Source organism: Haliaeetus albicilla, chromosome 27 (assembly GCF_947461875.1).
Source record: "Haliaeetus albicilla chromosome 27, bHalAlb1.1, whole genome shotgun sequence".
Classification (NCBI taxonomy): domain Eukaryota; kingdom Metazoa; phylum Chordata; class Aves; order Accipitriformes; family Accipitridae; genus Haliaeetus; species Haliaeetus albicilla.
In genome coordinates this window covers 20,702,052-20,720,867 of record NC_091509.1, presented here as the reverse complement: position 1 = coordinate 20,720,867, position 18,816 = coordinate 20,702,052, and the positions used below count along the sequence as shown (strand labels likewise).

At 40.1% G+C, this 18,816-nt stretch overlaps 1 protein-coding gene across 5 annotated transcripts in view; it reads left to right on the top strand.

Annotated features, from left to right (window-relative positions):
* P4HA2 (prolyl 4-hydroxylase subunit alpha 2) overlaps window positions 1-16,060 on the top strand; it is a 31,058-nt gene extending 14,998 nt beyond the window's left edge. For 2 of the 5 annotated variants that reach the window (XM_069772818.1, XM_069772819.1), the window contains 10 exons: window positions 669-908; window positions 2,647-2,858; window positions 3,649-3,825; window positions 7,751-7,821; window positions 8,066-8,165; window positions 9,327-9,380; window positions 11,954-12,019; window positions 14,159-14,227; window positions 14,693-14,789; window positions 15,539-16,060. In XM_069772818.1, the coding sequence (XP_069628919.1) occupies window positions 669-908; window positions 2,647-2,858; window positions 3,649-3,825; window positions 7,751-7,821; window positions 8,066-8,165; window positions 9,327-9,380; window positions 11,954-12,019; window positions 14,159-14,227; window positions 14,693-14,789; window positions 15,539-15,609 (1,157 nt within the window). In that variant the 3' untranslated portion in view covers window positions 15,610-16,060. Of the gene's footprint in view, window positions 1-668; window positions 909-2,646; window positions 2,859-3,648; window positions 3,826-7,750; window positions 7,822-8,065; window positions 8,166-9,326; window positions 9,381-11,825; window positions 11,886-11,953; window positions 12,020-13,213; window positions 13,240-14,158; window positions 14,228-14,692; window positions 14,790-15,538 lie in introns of those variants that run through there. The other 3 variants (XM_069772822.1, XR_011322464.1, XM_069772820.1) reach the window with 3 other exon arrangements.
* The last annotated feature ends 2,756 nt before the right edge of the window (window positions 16,061-18,816 follow it).

Genomic DNA, 18,816 nt, shown 5'->3' with positions numbered 1-18,816 from the left:
GTTTGCTGCTGCTGCTTATGAGAGACTTCCTGAAACAGGTTATGGTTGCTAGCAGCACGCTGTTTACAAACTGAATAGGCTTCATAGAGTGTGGGTAGATGAGCTGACAAAACAGTTTAGTTATTATATGTAGGTTACTAACAATGAACTTAAAATTAACTCTTATCTGTGCATCTGCTGGGCTGGAGCAACTGGAAATTAGAGCACAGTTACAGTCAAATGGATACCCAGTTTGTCTAAATTGTGCATAAGCAGGCTGATGGTTAATATACATCTCCAGTAAACAGCAAACAAGCTAGCTCTGCATATAGTCAGTTTCTCTGATCATCTAACAGTGTTAACTTGTAGGTTGTGTAAAATCTGTTAAGCTGTCAGTCTGCTCTGCTTTTGTCTACAACAGAAAACACAATAGCTTAAGGCTAATTTCTATGTTAAACTTCTCTTGGTTTCTGAAGGAATTAATGCCACAGAATTATGATATAATGTAATCTTTAATTCTGAAGATGATCAGTTTGGTACAGAACCTAAAATATTGTCTAAGCGTTGTCTTCAGAAGCCTTTGTGGATGATAGAAGTGTGTATTTATAGATACTCCTCAATGTGCCCCATGTGCTTGAAGGCAAAGATGCTTCTGTGTGGATTACTTAAAGCTATCTTTTTGGTTTTAGGAACAAAATATAGATCATCTTTGACGGTAGGTGACTGCTTTGGTATGGGGAAGACTGCTTACAATGATGGAGACTACTATCACACAGTACTGTGGATGGAACAAGCTTTAAAACAACACGATGAGGGCGAGGATACAACAGTCAGCAAAGTGGAGATCCTAGATTATCTCAGCTATGCTGTTTTCCAGTTTGGGGATTTACACAGAGCAATGGAACTTACTAGACGTCTGATATCCCTTGGTAAGAACAAAAACCCTGCTATTCTAGCGCTGGGGAGTGTTGCCAGCAACAGAGCCAAGAACAGTCATGGCCCATACATATTGGTGAGCTAACTGGAAAGATATCCTGCCAGATGACTTGTAATAAACATGGGTCCTGGAAAAAAAAAAGTCTACTTGTATATGAAGTATCTTTAACGAGATGTCTTATAGTCCATGCTGTTATTATCCAATGACCATATGTATGTGTGACTGCAGTACCTGTGTGCTTTGCTTCAGTGTACTGAGATGTTGTGTTTGGTAATGGTTAAAGCCTGGGTTGTCTCAAGTGGACATCAAGGCTATCACGGACTTAGGCAGATCTGTAAAGTCCTACTGACTTCACATATTCCTCTTTATTCCTCAGTGCAGGTACTTTTTGATGCTAGAAGAATACTTTGCCTGAGATCTTGAAGTATTTATTTCTGAATATTCAGAACAGATTGAGTTTCTCAAAGCCTCCTTTTAACTCTGGTCTGTTTCTAGCTTTCTCTTGAGTAAGCAAATAAGCATTGCTTCTTATCCAACTTTGCCTACTTCCTGCACTGGAAAGGTTTATCCTCTCCAATTAGAATTAACACCTACTGCATTATGTATTTGTATGGTTTTTTAATCAGCTGTGGTTCTTAGTTTAGATGTTAGCGGCATCCTGAGAGTGGGTGAAGCCTTGCTATTGAAAAATATCTATCAGTCTAATTTCTGCAGACACTGGAATGAATAGATTAAAATTTACAAGAATATGAATATGTACTGAATCTAGCTCCCTTCGCAATAGTATGGTTTAGCACTGATAGCAGAATGCAAATCCTTATCAGCACTAAACAGTGGGACAGACTTGGCAATCCCTTCTGGGAGCAGCAACTTCCTCTGCTCTGGGCTCAGCTTCCTTATCTGGCCACTTTTAGCCTATGCTCTAAGGAGTGATTACTTCTGTGGCCTTCTGGGTTAGTTAACTAAGAGAAATATAAGCTTGGGAGGGTCAGAAGGGAAAGAAACTGTTCTAGGTGCTCGTGTCTAGAGACACTTCGTGGTGAACAGGGAATTGTTCCTTAGTTATGCTGGGTAAAGATCTATTGATGATGTTTATTGATTCATACCAACATCATTAATAAATCACTAATGATAGGTCCAATGAAGGTAGTGATCCAGGATACCTCCCATATAAACCTGTTACAAATATCTAGAGATGCATGCTGTAGCTGTTAAGTGGTAATGCATACCTCTGAGCTTCCCAACTTTGGAGGAAGCCTTTGGGACTGAAGTCTGTGGCTGGGACTCCACCGCAGTCCTTGGTTAAAGCATGCTTGTGCAGTGCAGATGAGGAGCATGGTGGAGAGGAGGGGTGCAACAGCTAGACTAGCTTGATCTCTGCTGATGAGCTCTATGATCTGCTTATCTTGGGTAGAACTGGGCAGAAAAGTTGAGAGAAAAGGAAGAACGTGAAGACCAAAAACTCCTACTCTTTTTTCCTGAAATACAAGTTTTGTGATAGGTTCTTCCAGAAATAAGTCTTTCACTGACTATGCCTACCATCCCTCTGCGGAGATGAAGTTCCCAGTGCTGGTTTTCAGTGCAGACTGGAGACAATGTCTTTGGTTGCCTGATAATGTTTTATGAAGGGGACAATTATTGCTGTGTCTTGATACAAAGACTTGTTTGTATTAACAGTTCCTGAGATTGCATAAATCATTGGTTCTGTCTTGTTTTTTCTCTCAATGAAGACAGTACTCATGAGAGAGCAGGCAGTAATCTGCGGTACTTTGAGAAGTTGCTAGAGAAGGAGAGAGAGGAGGAGGAGAAAGAGAAGTCGATAAACAAGACCATGACAACGACAGAACCAGTGGTGCAAGGTGGCGCTTATGAGAGGCCTCTCGACTACTTGCCGGAGCGTGACATCTATGAGGCCCTTTGCAGAGGTGAAGGGGTAAAAATGGTAAGGGAAAGGCAAGAATTTCCTGACTACGCTGCCTTTGCATAAGGGTGATCAAGGTTGCTGGGAGGTGTTAATTTTTCCCTTCTGTGAAACTTTTTTTTAAGAAAAAATTAAATGTAGTTCTGTCCAGGCTGAGATTTTTACCTTATGTCTTGGCCTCTCTATCTTTAGATGTTAATCCTAGACAGAAAAACAGCTCTCAACTGTACCTCTTAAAGGTTGTTGAAAATTGATTCTCTGCAGTCTGTCTACTCAGCCATTTGAAATGCCAGCTGTACTGATATACTAGGAGGCTTTTTCCACTGAGCTGGTTATGCTTTGCCACACTTAGAGTCACGTTATTCCTTCCCTTTTGCATCTTAATGACATGTCCTTCTGGGGTGACTATTTTGACCAACCAGTCTCCAGTACCTCTCAACAAACATGGCTTTAACTCTCAGTGGAGGGAAAGGAGTCTGTTTATTCCATCTGCATAGTCTTAATGATAAGAACCAGACTTTTTTTTTTACAGCTGGCTGTTTGTGTAGTTATTTGCTTAATCTGTAACATATTATGGTTTAACTCTCCTAAAGGTTAGTGTTTCAGATGTTACTCAGTGATATCTTGAGTGGCATCTTGGCTTTTTTATTTGCAGCAAACTACAGAATCACTCATGCTTACCTCTTAAATTTGCTAGTCTGATGGCTTTTCCAGTGTTTGTGGAATGAACCCCGTTTTGTTTTGTCTTGCCTGTTTTAAGTTCATGAAAAGTGGTTTCACAAACAATGTTTTGTTTGGTGTTTTGTTTCAGACACCTCGAAGACAGAAAAGGCTGTTTTGTAGGTACCATGATGGAAACAGAAACCCTCACCTGCTCATAGCTCCCTTTAAGGAAGAAGATGAATGGGATAGCCCTCATATTGTACGATATTATGATGTCATGTCTGATGAAGAAATTGAGAAAATTAAACAACTAGCTAAGCCAAGGGTAAGTTTCCCCTCTTCCATCTCACTAATGACTGCTAATTCCACACTTTAATCTCTATTGGCAAAGACTAGGCAAAGGATTTGAAAGATTTGGTTTCATACTACAGATGATACACTGCAGCTGTGAGCCTAAGGGGAACGATTTCGAAACTGCCTGGTGATGTAGGACCATAAAGCCCAGGCTCCTGAAGGTATTTATGCATTGTTGCACTTAATTATGCAAAGTTCTCAGTAAATGGCTTAGAAACCTTTTAGGAAACTAGGGACTAGACCTGAAAAGGTAGATGACTGACTGGCTTAGAGTGATAGGACTGGGTGTCCAATATACCTTAAGTCTGCCTTTTGAAATGGAGCCAAACTACAAAGCGAAACTAAAAAAGCCCAAATCTGAACAGAAGTGGGAAGAAACAATGGGGTATTTTTTTTTAAGCTGTGCTAGAAGCACATCTACAGGTTTGGGTTTTTTGCTTCAGGTAACCTGGAATCCACTGCTGCTGTTTTAAACCATAGTCTAGACTTGCACAGAGGCAGGCACTTTAGATGCCATGGTGTATCCATGAGTGGAACTGTGGTGTTCTCCTGAAGCCACACACAGCTCGTTGGGAATGATGTGATACAGTTAACACAGAGTGGAGGAATCGTTTGTGCTCTTAAGTAATTCCCAGTCTGGGACTTGGGAAAGACAGAGTACTTGTAAGGATGAATGCACAATGCAGTCATTTTCTCAGAGCACTTCAGATCTGACTTTTCCACCTCAATAGCTGTCTTGGGCAGCAGAAAAACAGATGTGACAGCTTCAGTATGCTAAATGTAGATCCAACTCAAAGGCCGTAGCTTTGAGTGGGAACCCTAGTTTTGATGCAATACCTGTTACCCATGGTGTGAGTTCTAGTGACTCTGCACACAATAAAAAAGCAGCTACCTAATGCAAAGCTAGTAATTATCTCATCTGATTTTTCTGGAGGTAGAATTTCCTGTCTGTTTCCTTTCTGGCAAAAAAAAAGTATGTCAGTGTGATGTCAGTAGTAGATGCTACACCTTAGTTTTCTGTCAGGTGTGACAAGCATGTAAAACTAAACACTTCTATTTTTATAGATGAATGGTTAATTTTAGCACTCTCCTAGCTACTGCTATGAAATATGGTACTACAATTCCAGTCAAGAATTACCCTTCTGTATGTATTTCTAAATGTAAACATAGTTAGAAACAGATTGAGAAACTGATGCTTCCTAAGAACTTAAATAATTTGGGATGTTTGTGAAGCTCAACTTCTATGACTACGAGCCAGCTGTGGGAGTGTTGGCAGAACACTCCTGTCTCAGTGAGGACTCTCACCTCCATAAATGGAGACTTTTTCCTATTACATCATACTATAAAACATCAAAAGCTTCAGATAAAATGGAAACATTCAAATACAGCATATCACTTAATCCGTTTTATCAAATTATGCACATTCTAAATAAGGCAGCTATTAATTTTTTGTTTGGTTTTCCCTTTTTGTTCAAAGTTTTACGGAAAGTCTCAAGTTTTGTTCACTGAGTTTTGCTTGTATTACTAATGTCAGGAATTCTTCATATAATTTATGTAGTGTAGAACTGGGATTAGTCCCTGTAAAAGTAGGTAGATATTGTAGTCTCAAGGTTCAGATGAAAGTTTTCAATTAAAAAAAAAGCAACCATTTTCTTATAGCTTGTTTTTTCTAAATCTGTCTATAGCTCAGCTGCAGGAATAGCTTTAATTCTGCAGTACTACTGAAAGAGTGGAAAATGCAAGTCCTGTGATGAGATGGTCCTTAATAAATATAGCTTAATTTCAGCCAGGAAATTTTAGTTAGTAATCATGGAAGCTTTCAGACAGAACTCTGAAGTAGTGTGTTAGTTTTGGGCTCAGAAAGATGAGCACTTTCTTTGTTCTAAAATGCATTTGCAAGAAATTTCTACTTTTGGGTCTAAGCACTTTAGCATTATCTGCAGTTTACACTTGCCAGTACTTTTTTGTTTGTAGAGAAACAACATCTGGACGTGATTGAGAGTAGCTGTATTCAAGTTGGTTTTCAGGCTTGTTTTGCAAAATGCAATCACTTTTACTCCAATTCCAAAAAGTAGTTTCATTTCAGGCAATACATCAGAGCTGACTGGGAAGGGTCAAGAAAATTAACTTCATAGGTGTGGATAGCATTGGGACAGGTCTGCCATGAAAGTATGAAAACTTTATTCCCTAAATTCTGGATGTTACAGGCAATAGAGCTGTGCCTGAACAGGCAAAAATACGGCATGGAGGGCGACACATCAATATCTTTGAACTCAGTGCTATAGGATTTCAGCAGTGGAGCATTTCAGAAGGAAAAGCCAATGGAGTACATGTTAAACTAAATGCAGACTCGTAAGAGGAAGACTGGATGAAGCTTCTGACCAATCCTATGTGTTATGATTCTTCAAAGCCCAGCAAATGCTTGTTATAAGTCTGCTTTCTCCACCCTGAGACAGGAAGCCTCACATTTATCAGTTATACCAAGTAAGGTATAGATTGTATGTCTTAAATGAAGAAGCCTACCTATCAGAAAGAGAAGAGGAGATATGGAATAATATGAATGTAGTCAGGCTTATTTTAGTTCCGATTTATCTGATCAAATGCTAGGTGCAGAAACAAGCAAGCATATTCAAGCTTGAAAATGGCAGCAGAATGAAAAGTTTGGGGAGCTAAATTATATCCCAAAAGGTATGCTTCGTTGTACAAGTGAAGAACAACAGTCAGTCAGCCTGGCTCTTCTGTTATGATTTATGCAGGAGACATCTGGAACAAAATAACAGTGAGTCAGAATTACAGGAATAGCTGTGCCAAGAAGTCTTGTATAGGGACAAGACAGCTGACATGGATTGTAAAGCTGGCTGGAGACTTATTTGAGGAAAAATAAAGGAAATAATGACTGCATGCTCTGAAGAAAATGCAAATAAAAAGGCTTTCTGTGACCTATAATTAAGTGGAAGGAAGGAGACATGATTTAAAGTGTTTGTGGTTTGCAGGAGTTAAATTTAAATGTGGCCTGAGTTTACAGTCAAAGAAAGAAGTGTCCCAGTTCTTGTTCTCAGCTGCAAGTATAAAACCAAAGTGACCTGTTGCGTTATGCTAACAGTAGTCTATCACTCTGACACCACAGCAAACCTAATCAGTTTTGCCAAGTTCCAAATTTTTCCTACAAATACGGTGATGTGGCCTAATGGTGATGATGCATTACTTGCTGTTTAAAATGTATAGGTGTACTGTGCTTTTGCAGAGCTACCTTTATAATGCAATAACATATCTCAAACTGTCTCTGTGAATTAGATGTTCCAGGCATCTTCCAACTGGAAAATCTGAGCACGGTAATGTTGAGAGTTGCCCTCAGGAGTTTTTTTACCTCTGTGGGTTTGCCTGCCCCATAATTTGTAACTCATTCTGTAAAAGTTTTCACTTGTTATTTTTCATCTGAGAATGAGGTTGGGTTTTTTCAGTCCACATGAGGAGCAGGCTGATTAAATTTATGGAGTATCCAATGATTTTTCTCTTGGCCAAGAGCATGGGCTTCATATGTTGTTAACTTTTATTGTTGTTCCCTCTTGTTAATATTGACTCCAGCTGTTGGAAAAAAAAGTACCTTCAAAACCTGTTCAGCAAACAGTACTCATGGATTTAATGAATATCATGGCTTGTGCAGTCAGTCAATTTCTTTCTCCAGGATCAAATGCAGGTGATGGATTGCACTTGTGTTTCTGCATGTACTGTTCTAGCATGAAATTGGAACAAACTCTAGGCTGGAGCTATAACTTTCATCCAATGATATATTGAAGTTGGACAAATCAGGTGTTGATTTTGGTTAAGATGAGAGAAGATTTTTTTCTAACCTGTAGTTGATGTGTTTCTTCCCCCTTGGGATTTTTTTGACACAGCTGGCACGAGCCACAGTACGTGATCCCAAAACCGGTGTCCTTACAGTGGCTAGCTACAGGGTATCAAAAAGGTAAGCATAGAGAAGAGTTTAGCTTTAAGATTTTTGTGCTTAACAGCTGTCATCTGTTACCTATAGTTGAAAACTTGAACTGCTTTGCATGTAGCAAAAGCTTGCCTACAATAAATAAGTAAATGCACAGTAAATGGCTCTTTCAGCCATCCGACTGGGGGCAGAAGAATCCTTCTGCCTTGGGAAATGGGTTGTTGCGGTTGGTATTCCAAAATAACATGTTCTAATCCTTCCTTTATTCTAGCTCATGGTTGGAGGAAGATGATGATCCTGTTGTGGCCAAGGTGAATCAACGAATGCAGCAGATCACAGGGTTAACAGTGAAAACAGCTGAACTATTGCAGGTTGGCACACTTGTCTTGTCAGACTTCATCCTGGTAGAATTAGCTGCTTGTCAGGGTGGTTTGGTGCTTATTCAGATACAAATATAGGTTGGCTCTTAACCAGCCCCTCTTAGGGATTCTGTTGTCTGCTGGCTACACACACGGAGTAGGTAAGGTGTTTATGAAGAGTGGGGTGGTGTTCCCAGCTGCTGCTAGCTGTAAGGACCTGGCAGGTAGATGTTTTCCCTTTGTGTGCCAGGCAGAGAAGGGTGGAGATATCGAAGAAATAGAAGATAACTTTGTGCAGGAATCTGTGACTTACCAGTTTGTTTTGAGGGAAATGCCTGCCACTTATTTTCAAGTCTGCAAAAGTTGAACCTCCTTCCTAGTTGAACCTTTCAAAGATCCAAATATTTTTCATAGTCCTGGTACGTTCTCATATGAATTCTGATCTTTGGCTGGCTGTTGGGGAGAGCAGGGAGAGTAGAAGTGGTACAGCACTGCCAGAGTGGCTGCACCTTAGCCTGTTTACTGCTTCTCTTCCTCCATGCTCCTTGAATTCCTGTTTTAGAGCCTGGTTGAAGTACTGTTGATTACTGGCTTTCCACAGAAACCAGGTAATTGTGTAGTGGTCTGGGAGACATGTTAAGTGCAGCCTCAGAGTAACTAAATCACATGTTCTGTGATACTCAGATAAAGTAAGCAAAGTGGTGTTTTTAAGCTACTTTGAGCCTTCTGTGTTCCTGGATGCGCATGTGTGTGTAACGGATCATACATGTGTGATACAGAATCTAATTCTATCTCCTAGCTTGGAAACACATACTAGAGAACTACATGCACTTGGCTTCCTCCAAGAATGTGGTAAAACTATTGCTGCTAATTTGTGTTAAACAGGCTGTTGTAGTGATAAGTAGAGTGCTGCCATTGAGAAACATTTGGTACTGAGAAATATTCTCAGCGAAACCCTTAAACTATGAAGGGGAAAGAGCACTTAAGTTGTTTCTCATCTGTGTACCTCATTTCTGGCACTCTAAAGAGAATTTAAGTGTGCTATAGATAACGATCTTGCTACAAAGTGTTCTTTCTCAAAGCATGTTTTAGATTTCTGAGAGCAAATGCTATCTTCTGCAGCAGTCACTTGCAGTTCAATGCATTTTTGTGCTTCCTTCTTCCATGCTGTAGGTTGCCAACTATGGAATGGGAGGGCAGTATGAGCCACACTTTGATTTTTCTAGGGTAAGATCACACTTTCAGTTATTTCTTAATGGCGTGGGGAGGGGCAAACAGTTTGAGAAAAAACTGTTGAAACTATTTTCTGTTAAAACACTTAATGTATAGCCCTGTTGCATGTATGGATTATGACTTTTGAAAAGCCTTCGCACTGCCTTCTCTGATGCTGAAAGCTCATTCAAGAGAACAATGAACAAATCTGTCTGCTTATCTTTGTCACCTTGGTTCCTTGCACAGTGTAGACACACTAAAAGATAGTCATGCAGCACTCAATCATGCTCTTTCCATTACTTCATTTGGAAACTGAGGTCTGCAAGCCCTGGGTAGTGAGTCTGCGTTGTTCCATTAGGTTCAGCAAGGTTGTATGAGTCCTCCCTTGGTGGATACTTTAAAACACTTTGCAGGAGCTGGCTGAGAAGGAGACATGATTCCACCTCCTTCCAAAAAAGTAGCCATTATGGAAATCTTCATGGGGCATACAGCCCTTCTGGGAAAACCCTTAGTGTGGCTGCAGCTACAGGGTCCGAAGAGGGTTTGTTGGGTTGGTGTTCAGGGGGGCAGTTTCACAGTGAGCAGAGGAACTCGCAACTGGTGGGTGCCGGATCCACACTAGGCACTAGAGGGCTCTACCTGGCAGGTAACAGTTCTGGTTTGCTGCAAGTGGGGAGAAAAGGCAGATTCTTAATTGTTACCCTAAAAGTTTATGAACATGCTAATCATACTGAAGAGCTATGGTGACTGGTAATTTCAAATATAAAATCCACCTGATGCCTTGGTTTTCAGTAGAATCGTGGCATTTCAATGGGATCTGGCTTAATTTAGGCTGTCCTCGTGGTTTTACCTGGTAGAAGGGATTGCTGCAGCCAGAGTGCAACCCAATAATTGAGTGCAGAATTGAAGCCACCCAACTTAGCACTGTTTAAAAAAAGTAAAAACAAACAAAAAAATCCTCAACTTCAGCACTGTGGAAGCTCATATTCGTTAGCTTTGGCCTGTTGAGATAATTTTCCTGTTAACTTTAAGACTGTTTTGTTTCCTGAGTCAAGCAAATGCTCTTAAATTCTCTTCAAAGCCTTTGAACTCAAGGACCTCAGCCATCAAACTGGCCAGTGTGGACTTTACTTTTGGATTAGGCAGCCGGGGCAGAGCTCCACTTGGAATGTAACCTTGGCTGCAGTCATCAGCTAAGGCAAGGCAATTGCAGAATTTGCCATAGTTTTGGACTGGTCCTCCAGGCTCTCTGTGCATCACAAATTCCAGTATTGAAATACAGAGATACTGCTGTGTCTCCCCATCTTCTGATCAGCCTTGCAGCTTTTTGTTCCCTTGCAGTTCTCAAATAGGGACACATTAATAGCTGCATATTACAGTTCTGAGATTTTATTGGTTGCTCAAAAGTTTGAGAAATCTTTTGATATTGAAGTTCAGAAATGTATGGCTGGACCTGGATTTGGCAGCAGTGACAGAAACCAGGGAATCCGCTATATCTCATGCTCTTATGTTGGCTCTTTTGGACTGAATTTGCATATGCAGATGCAAGAGTCTCTTGGGGTTTTTTATGACCCCATTTCAGGAAAGACTTTTTATTCCTTGAAATATACTTCAAGTAGATTTAGCTATAATGTCTTAGAGATGGTGGCTGTGGTTTTCCTTGCTGTTTGTCTTTTCTAATACCCATTTCTTATTTTCTTTAAATGTTAAAGATTACTGGTTTTGTAAGAAGAGTGCACCTTAATGTCTCCTGGCTGAAATGATTTCCTGACTATTAGCAATGTAAATAAACTTTTAATTGCATTTTTTTGAAGGGAGGAGAGACATGTTGGTATTCTAGATGTTCTTTCCGTTTCTAAACTGGCACCAATGTGCTCTCGTACTTCAACAAACAAAACCCAAAATGTTTCCTACAGAGTAAAGATAATTCGATCTTTTTGATGTGGTCCTTAGTCCTAGACAGGCAACCACCTGAAAGAAGTTGATAATTGCTATTCTTCAATTTTACCTGCTGGCAAAAAATGCATTTTCTCTTCTCGTGACTGTGTTTCTTTGAGTCACTACTACATTTATGAGAATCTAGTGTGTTATCTAAAGCCCGCTGAAGATGAGTTTTTCATATTCACCTCAGCTGTTGACTTTGGATCGGTGTCCAGTACAACAATGGCCTGTTAACTTTACTTGGATAACATCTGTGCCACAGGCCCTGAAAACATTGCTTCTACTCTGCCCTAAGAACTGCTTCAGTGCTATTTCTCCTTTTAGCATCTGAGTGCTATGTGCATGCAGTTATGCACCCTGGCTGCAGTTTGTAATGGCTTTAAAGTTGCCCTGTATCGATCATCCCCTTTCTATTCCAAATCTTTAAATTGGGCTTAAGGATCTCTCTGCAGAGCTACACGTATGTAACTCTAGTGTGAGCCTGTTTGGAACTTGGGTTAAAGTTGTTGTCTGTTACAGCGACCCTTTGACAGCACACTCAAATCGGAAGGAAATAGGCTAGCGACGTTTCTTAACTATGTAAGTACCTCTGTTTGTCTGCTGTCTGTGAGCTTGAAGTTTGCAGTTATTCTCATTTAATTTTATAGAAAGATGAGCCAGATGCTTTCAAGCGGTTAGGGACTGGAAATCGTGTGGCCACTTTTTTAAACTATGTAAGTATGATGATCCTTTATGCATTGAGTGTAACTTTAGCAGCATCTTGTTTACAGCTTGTGCAGTTGGTTATTTGTAGAGATTCCCTGGCATCTCAAAGTAGGGATTGCATTATTCTTGCAGCATCAGGTGCTGTCCCATCTGAGTTTATAGAATTCTGGTGGTATTTAATGTCAGAGAAGAAAATTTGAATATAGGGCCCAGCTTCCCCTTTTGGCCACTCTATCTTTTGACTTCATTGGATTCCTTGTTGGTGGGAGAGGAGAATTTGGCTTATTTCTCAAAGGCGAGTGAGTGCTTGGGGCACTCATGTGGTATGCTGTTTGAGAACTTGATTATTGGCTATTTACTGTGAGACAGTCATGTTCTTCCACCACTGTTTGACAGCACTTGATGTTGTGGTCTGTCAGCCTCCATTTTAGCTGTTTGTCAAAGCTAGAGTTCCTCTGGCACAGCTGTTGCTTCAGCAAATGGAGGAGACATAGCTAATAAACTTGGTGCAACTGGGTTACAAATGCAGAATTGAAAAGATTCATTAGTTGCATGCATTACACAGCCTACAGACCATGTACACTGGAATCATGAATATAACTGCCACCAATACTAGTGGCCTAAATTTTTCACAGTAGTCTTCTGACAACATTTTATCTATCAACCTATACTTACTATATCAGTAGTTAGGATCACCTAATCTTCTATGTCTAACTTTTGAGTGATACAACTTCAGTTTTAAAATTCTGTGATGAAATATTTATGGCTGAGCTGGTATTTTGAGTGTGAAATGCAGCTCAAAACAGAACCAGAAATACTTTCCACTTGATATGGCAGGGGGAGGAAATCTCCCAAACAAGAATCAGAATAAGATAGGTAGCTGCGAAATAGTCTGTTGCTAAGAGGCTTTAATTTTAAATTGTCTCAATCTGTATTTTGTTTGCTTCTCTGACTTTTGGACAAGCCTTGATTTAGAGTGAATGATATGCATCTTATTCTCTGCCAGTTGTACATGGTCAAAGGCAACTTACCTTTGTCTGTCCTGTGTAGAACATATCATATGTGTACCAACACCCTTACTAAAAAGAGTGGTTGTACTGCTAAGACATAGGTATTAACTTGCAAAGTTGCATGCACATGCTTTCTAGTTGGAAGGGGCAAAAACCTGTGTACCTATGGCATCTTATGCCCTTTTATTGTAGGTACCAAGCAGGAGGACACCAGAGTGGTAATAACATCTGCTTTAAACAGAAATCCAAGTTACAATAGAGAATGTGGGGACCTGGGGAGTGTATTAATAGTGATTCTGCTGCTTAAATTTGGTGGGAGCTGGATCTGACTCGTTTGTTTCTTTTAGTTAGAATCTGATCAAAAACTTACTGAAATCAGTGGAAAGACTTTCTAGTTTTAATGGGAGTGTTTCCACAAACTTTGGTGGGTTTTGAATCAAGTCTAGAATTTATAGTGAATCCATCATTGCTGATGAATTCAATAGGGTTAAATTCATTCCAGTGTAGAAGGGCAAAGCCTAAAGATAAATGCTTTTCTTTAGTCACATAACTGTGTGTATTTAAGCTTGAGATGCATAAGGTGCTTGAAGTGGTGTAATATCACTGGTGAACAGCATAGAAACAGTGCAGAAAGTGAGGTTTTCTAATAGTTTGTATAGTTTTTGAAGTGGTTGACCAAGATGCATAAACTAAATAATGAAAATCAGTTCTAAAAATGTGGTTTCAATTTATGAGGAAACATGTGGTTTAACAGACACTTACTTGTTTTCCTTAATTGGATCATAAACTGGAATGAAATTCTTCAAACTTATTTACTCTGAAGTCCTCTCCCTTGTTGTAGAGTACTAGCTTATTAACACTGTAGGTACACAACTTCTTATGGCTAATTGTTCGTGCAATAGATTATGTATAATCTAGACAAAGTGCTGAACAAAAGGCTTCAGCTGAAATAAAAGCCTTCAATAGCAGGTACTGTTACTTTTGCAGTTTGTGCTGGTTGAAGTGCATCCTTTCCTCATCAGTGCCCCTCAGGTGCAAGTAGAAATCTATCTGTTAGGGCTTGGGGCACTTTAGCTTGTGGGACTGCATGTACAAAAAGCGTTGTAAATGGACAGTTTGCGAACTTTGTTTTCTCAGATGAGTGATGTAGAAGCTGGAGGAGCTACAGTTTTCCCAGACTTTGGAGCAGCAATATGGCCCAAGAAGGTAAAGTGTTTGTGTGTTGCTTGATTTCTTCTCTCTCCTGTTACTGTCTCTTCCTCAGTACAGTCCTACATCCATTTACAAGTCAGTTAATGTGACCAAGTGCTGTTCATTGCAACTTGATTGACAGGCTGCTGTGTATCAAGGCAGCTGTAGCTGAGTTTGTAGTCTGCAGGGCTGCTTCCTTTGTTTTACAATGTATGAAGTGAGCAGTTTGTGTAGAGCTGGTATTAACAAAACCAACTTGTGTTCAGGTTGAACTCCTCTCTAATCTTGAAACATGGCTGAATTAATAGTGGGACTAAGGGGGGTTTTTTCATGTGCTGTCAGTGGTGGCCTTTGTTAAAGTGCTTCATAAGAGCCTGCAGCTGAATTCATAGGCATTCCCCCCCCTGCCCCCCCTTACTGTAACCTGCATAATTATATTGACTAGGTTCTGACTAATCCAGATCCAATTTTACTTTCCAGGGAACAGCAGTGTTTTGGTACAATCTTTTCAGAAGTGGTGAGGGTGATTATAGAACAAGGCATGCAGCTTGTCCAGTACTAGTAGGGTGTAAATGGGGTAAGTAATATTCCTTTAGGAACAAAACCTGAAGGAAGGCTCATGTGTATGCAAAGCTGGTGATATACGAACCCTTATAACAGCATTTAATAACCTGGGTGTTGCCATTTTAACTACTGGAGTCATTTGGCCATGATGAAAATTCCCACCATCAATATCCTGTAGTATTAAGCAGCTACATTGTTCAGCTGTAGCTTTTCTAGTGAGTTTGGTTTGTGTCAATGACAGCACAGAGCGTGTAAGAACATCACTGGGTTTGTGTGGTGTATCAGCATCAGGATGACTTGAATTATCACTTGACTAGAATCAGGTCTGTTCCTACAAAGATTTGTACGTAGTTTTAACTGCAAAAGGAGGAGAGCTCCTTGTAAGTTAAATGTGAATGTCTGGACACTGGGAGTTTCTGCTAGCTGCTGAAAACTTCGAGATCTGTGTCATCCATCCCCATACCTATGTCCCTCAGCCTCCAAGGTATTCCCCTGGAGTGCCAGATCTTAGTGATCTATAAATGATACCAGACCCATAATACACTGCTCTTTTACGTTGGCCTCAGAATTGTGCAATTGGAAAGATCCTTTCTTCCCCAGCCCTTTGCTTCTTTCTATGTGTTTCCCATTGGATGAGTAGAGAAGTATAAGCAGGGATCCTCAGACTGAGAGATGAGATTTTACTTGAAGTAACTGTCTGGCTTGCAGTGATACACGCATTGGGTACATGGTGGTAACTAATTTCACATCCTTGTTCCACAGTTTCAAACAAATGGTTTCACGAAAGAGGAAATGAATTCTTAAGACCCTGTGGGAGAACAGAGGTTGACTGAAACCCAACCTGCTGCAGGCCTTTGTTTCTCTGTCTCCTTTTCTACTGTTCGTTCTTCCAGTTCATTTCTAAGAAATGATCCATCTTTTTCTCCCAAGAGTCCTGGCACTTTACCCAAAAAGGACAACAAAATATGTAACACCTATGAAAGAAAGTAAATGGCATTGTACACATACTTGTGTTTTGGTTGCTGTTATTTCCATGTTCCCCCTGCCATCCTCTGCCCTCCCTTCTGCCCTCCCAGCTTTCTCTGTAGTAGTGGTGCGAACAGTGCTGTGGGCAATTCAGTATGTTTGGGTGCCTGGTCTTGTGCCTTCTGTACCTCAGAAGATTTAGATGTTAAATATTTCTTTGAACCAAAGTGTTTTTTTAAAGTTTTGTGTACATGTTGATTATATTGTATTTCTATGGATCACAAATTTTGAAACAAAAATAAATGTTCTTTCCATAAAGTGATTCTCTATTCTGTGTCCTTAATTAGGTATACCAGTGCTTGGTTTTAGGGAGCAATGGGCATTTACTTTTTCCTTTGAGGGCCTGTTGCTTTGTTACCCTTTTTCTGTAAAAAATACATCATGGTTTTGGATGGTGTTTTATTTAAGGCTCCAGCACATGACACAGAACTGTTGTACTTTCTGCTGAAGCTGGAAAGGTTTAATTCATGTATTGAAACTATAATGCATCCTGGGAGCAGACAGGCTGCACATTTTTGGGCCAGTGGCAGCTGTGATCTCGGTATTACACTTACGAGAAGCCTTTCCCTGTGATGTTAACTTTTGCTTCTGTGGGATACTATCTATTTTTGATGCAAGCAGTTACAAAAATCTGAAGCCTTTCAAGACTTTCAACAGTCCTGACAATTCTTGATTCTAAAAGTAGGCGTCTCTGCTGATGAAACACAGCATTTTTACCCCAGGAGCACCTGATCTGCAGAGCTCAGCACCTGTTGAAGTCAGTAGGATGGCTTGCAAGCAAATCTTAATCTACTTTTGTAGACTGGAGCAGGGTTTTGTCTTGCCCTGCAGACAGGCTGAGAATAATCATGCCCTTTGAACACAAGGATTCAGATTCACCTTTGCCTTTTTGCTTAGTTAGCATGTGTGTAATGGCCACAAGCCAACACATGGAAGACAGTGTTGTCCACAATGGAAAAGAAATCCCATTTCTGAATTAATTTCAGAAGAAATTACAGTTAATTGCTAAAAAAAATAATAATAGAAAAGTTAGAGAAATAGGCAAATGTTTCAGAAATATAGAAAGTTGCTGTTACTACCAGACTGTTGTATCAATATGTCACTGTGCAGGGTGGATTGACTTCAGACCTCTCACTGGCTGTTTCTGTTAGGGGCATGGCTTGAGAAAATGAAAGTAATTTAAATTACACTGAAACATCCAGTTGCAGTCACGAGTGTCATATGACAAACATTGGTTTCCTTTGTATTTCTCCATTGCCCTATACTTTGCAAAGACTGAATGAGCTAGAATGAGGTGATGTTTAAAAGGACTGTCAGGCAGGATTAGAAGCAATGCACCTGCTGTCCTCCTAGGAAAGACTTGTGAAACAGAAGGGTTTTACATGTTAGGTGTAACATGTCAGCAATTCATTGTATTGGTAATAAAGCCATGTGACTTAGCATTATATGTTCATGTGCCCCTGAATTTTACATGTGAGGAATTTATGAACTTAATGGTTATTGCTTTGTTTATTCATTTAGATACAGCATGTAAGTACATGTACTGATTACAGTTCTATTTTTTCAGTTGAACATACACAACTGGTTGAAGAGAGAAGTCTTGGCTTGCCCAGGCAGAGACTTGTTGAGCTCTGGTTGTTAATGATACTGAAATGAGAGGAGCATCTGGTCTTGTAAATAAGCTTTGTGTGAACAGTTATAGCAGGTAGCTATAAGAATTGCAAGATTTTTTCCTAAAGGTTTTAATGACCTAGCACAGCATAGCTCAATAGTTGCTCTCTAATCTCTCACAGTGTTCCTTCACTTGCCATGAATGTTGTGGTTGTTGGCTGGCTGTTCAGAATATTTCACTGTTGACCTCTAGTTTTCTTAGTAAAATCTCTCAGCACAACATAAACTTTAGGAAATAAGGAGTTTTGCTTTATAAAAAAGCATTTAACATATGACAGCCTCACAGATGTGAACAAGAACTGATGATGAGCCAAACCCACAACCTCTGGTTGGAACACTTTGGATTTCAGGGGAAGGAAGAGGAATCTACTTAGACTTTCTGTCAACGTGGTATGTTGACAGATGAAGTTCACATCAGGACTCAGGCCAAAAATCTTCACATCCCACTTCTGAAATAGTGTAGTTGGCTGGGAAATACAATTGTTAACCATGTTATGTCATACTGAACTTTTAAGGATAATTTTATGTGCTTGTTTTCTCAGGGAAAAACCCTATCCTATTTTATGAGTTGTCTTCTACCTTACTCCAGTCCATCCCTAAAGTAGGATGCGATGAGTGTGGATGCAGAACTGCTCAAATGCTAAGCTGCTTTTTGTGCTGTGTGCAGGATTTGCTTACTGCTGATCTGATCTGAAGAATAATAGCTATTTTAGAGGAAAGAGCATATGTGACTCGTGGGCATTCAGTAACCTTCCAGGCATGTTTGTGTAGTCTGGCAGATTATACTCCCTATTCTGTCTCCTGTCATTCTAGAAGACAAACAGAATATGACCATTGGCCTAATTTTGGGCCTATGGGTTAGTTTTTAGACCTAAAAGAGAGAGGATTCATATGCTGGTACAAATAAGTCTTCCTCCATCTAGGCATAGGGAGCTTCTGCCAGCATATCACTGGTACAGCAAGTACTTAGGTCTTGTTTAGACTGAAATGGTTTTTCTCCTGACATATTGCTGACTCTTCTTCATTTCACAGGGTTTAAGTACTTAGTACAGATAATCATATGCACTACAAAGGCTTACTGTGGACAAGTGGCTGCCAGACACTTTGAAGTGCTTTGGGACCTTTTGGAGAGGACTTCAGGTCACATCTGTTAGCTTGCTGATGAGGTCTTTACGGCACTGCTCTGCATAATGGGTACTGATGAAAGCAGATACCATGTGAACTCTTATGGAAAGATGGTCTCTTATTGTGGCTTATGTAGTCATAAGAAGAGCAACCACCCCCAGCCCATGCCAGTAATCTGCATCCAGTTCGAACATGTGGTTTCTTGACACCTGGCCTGA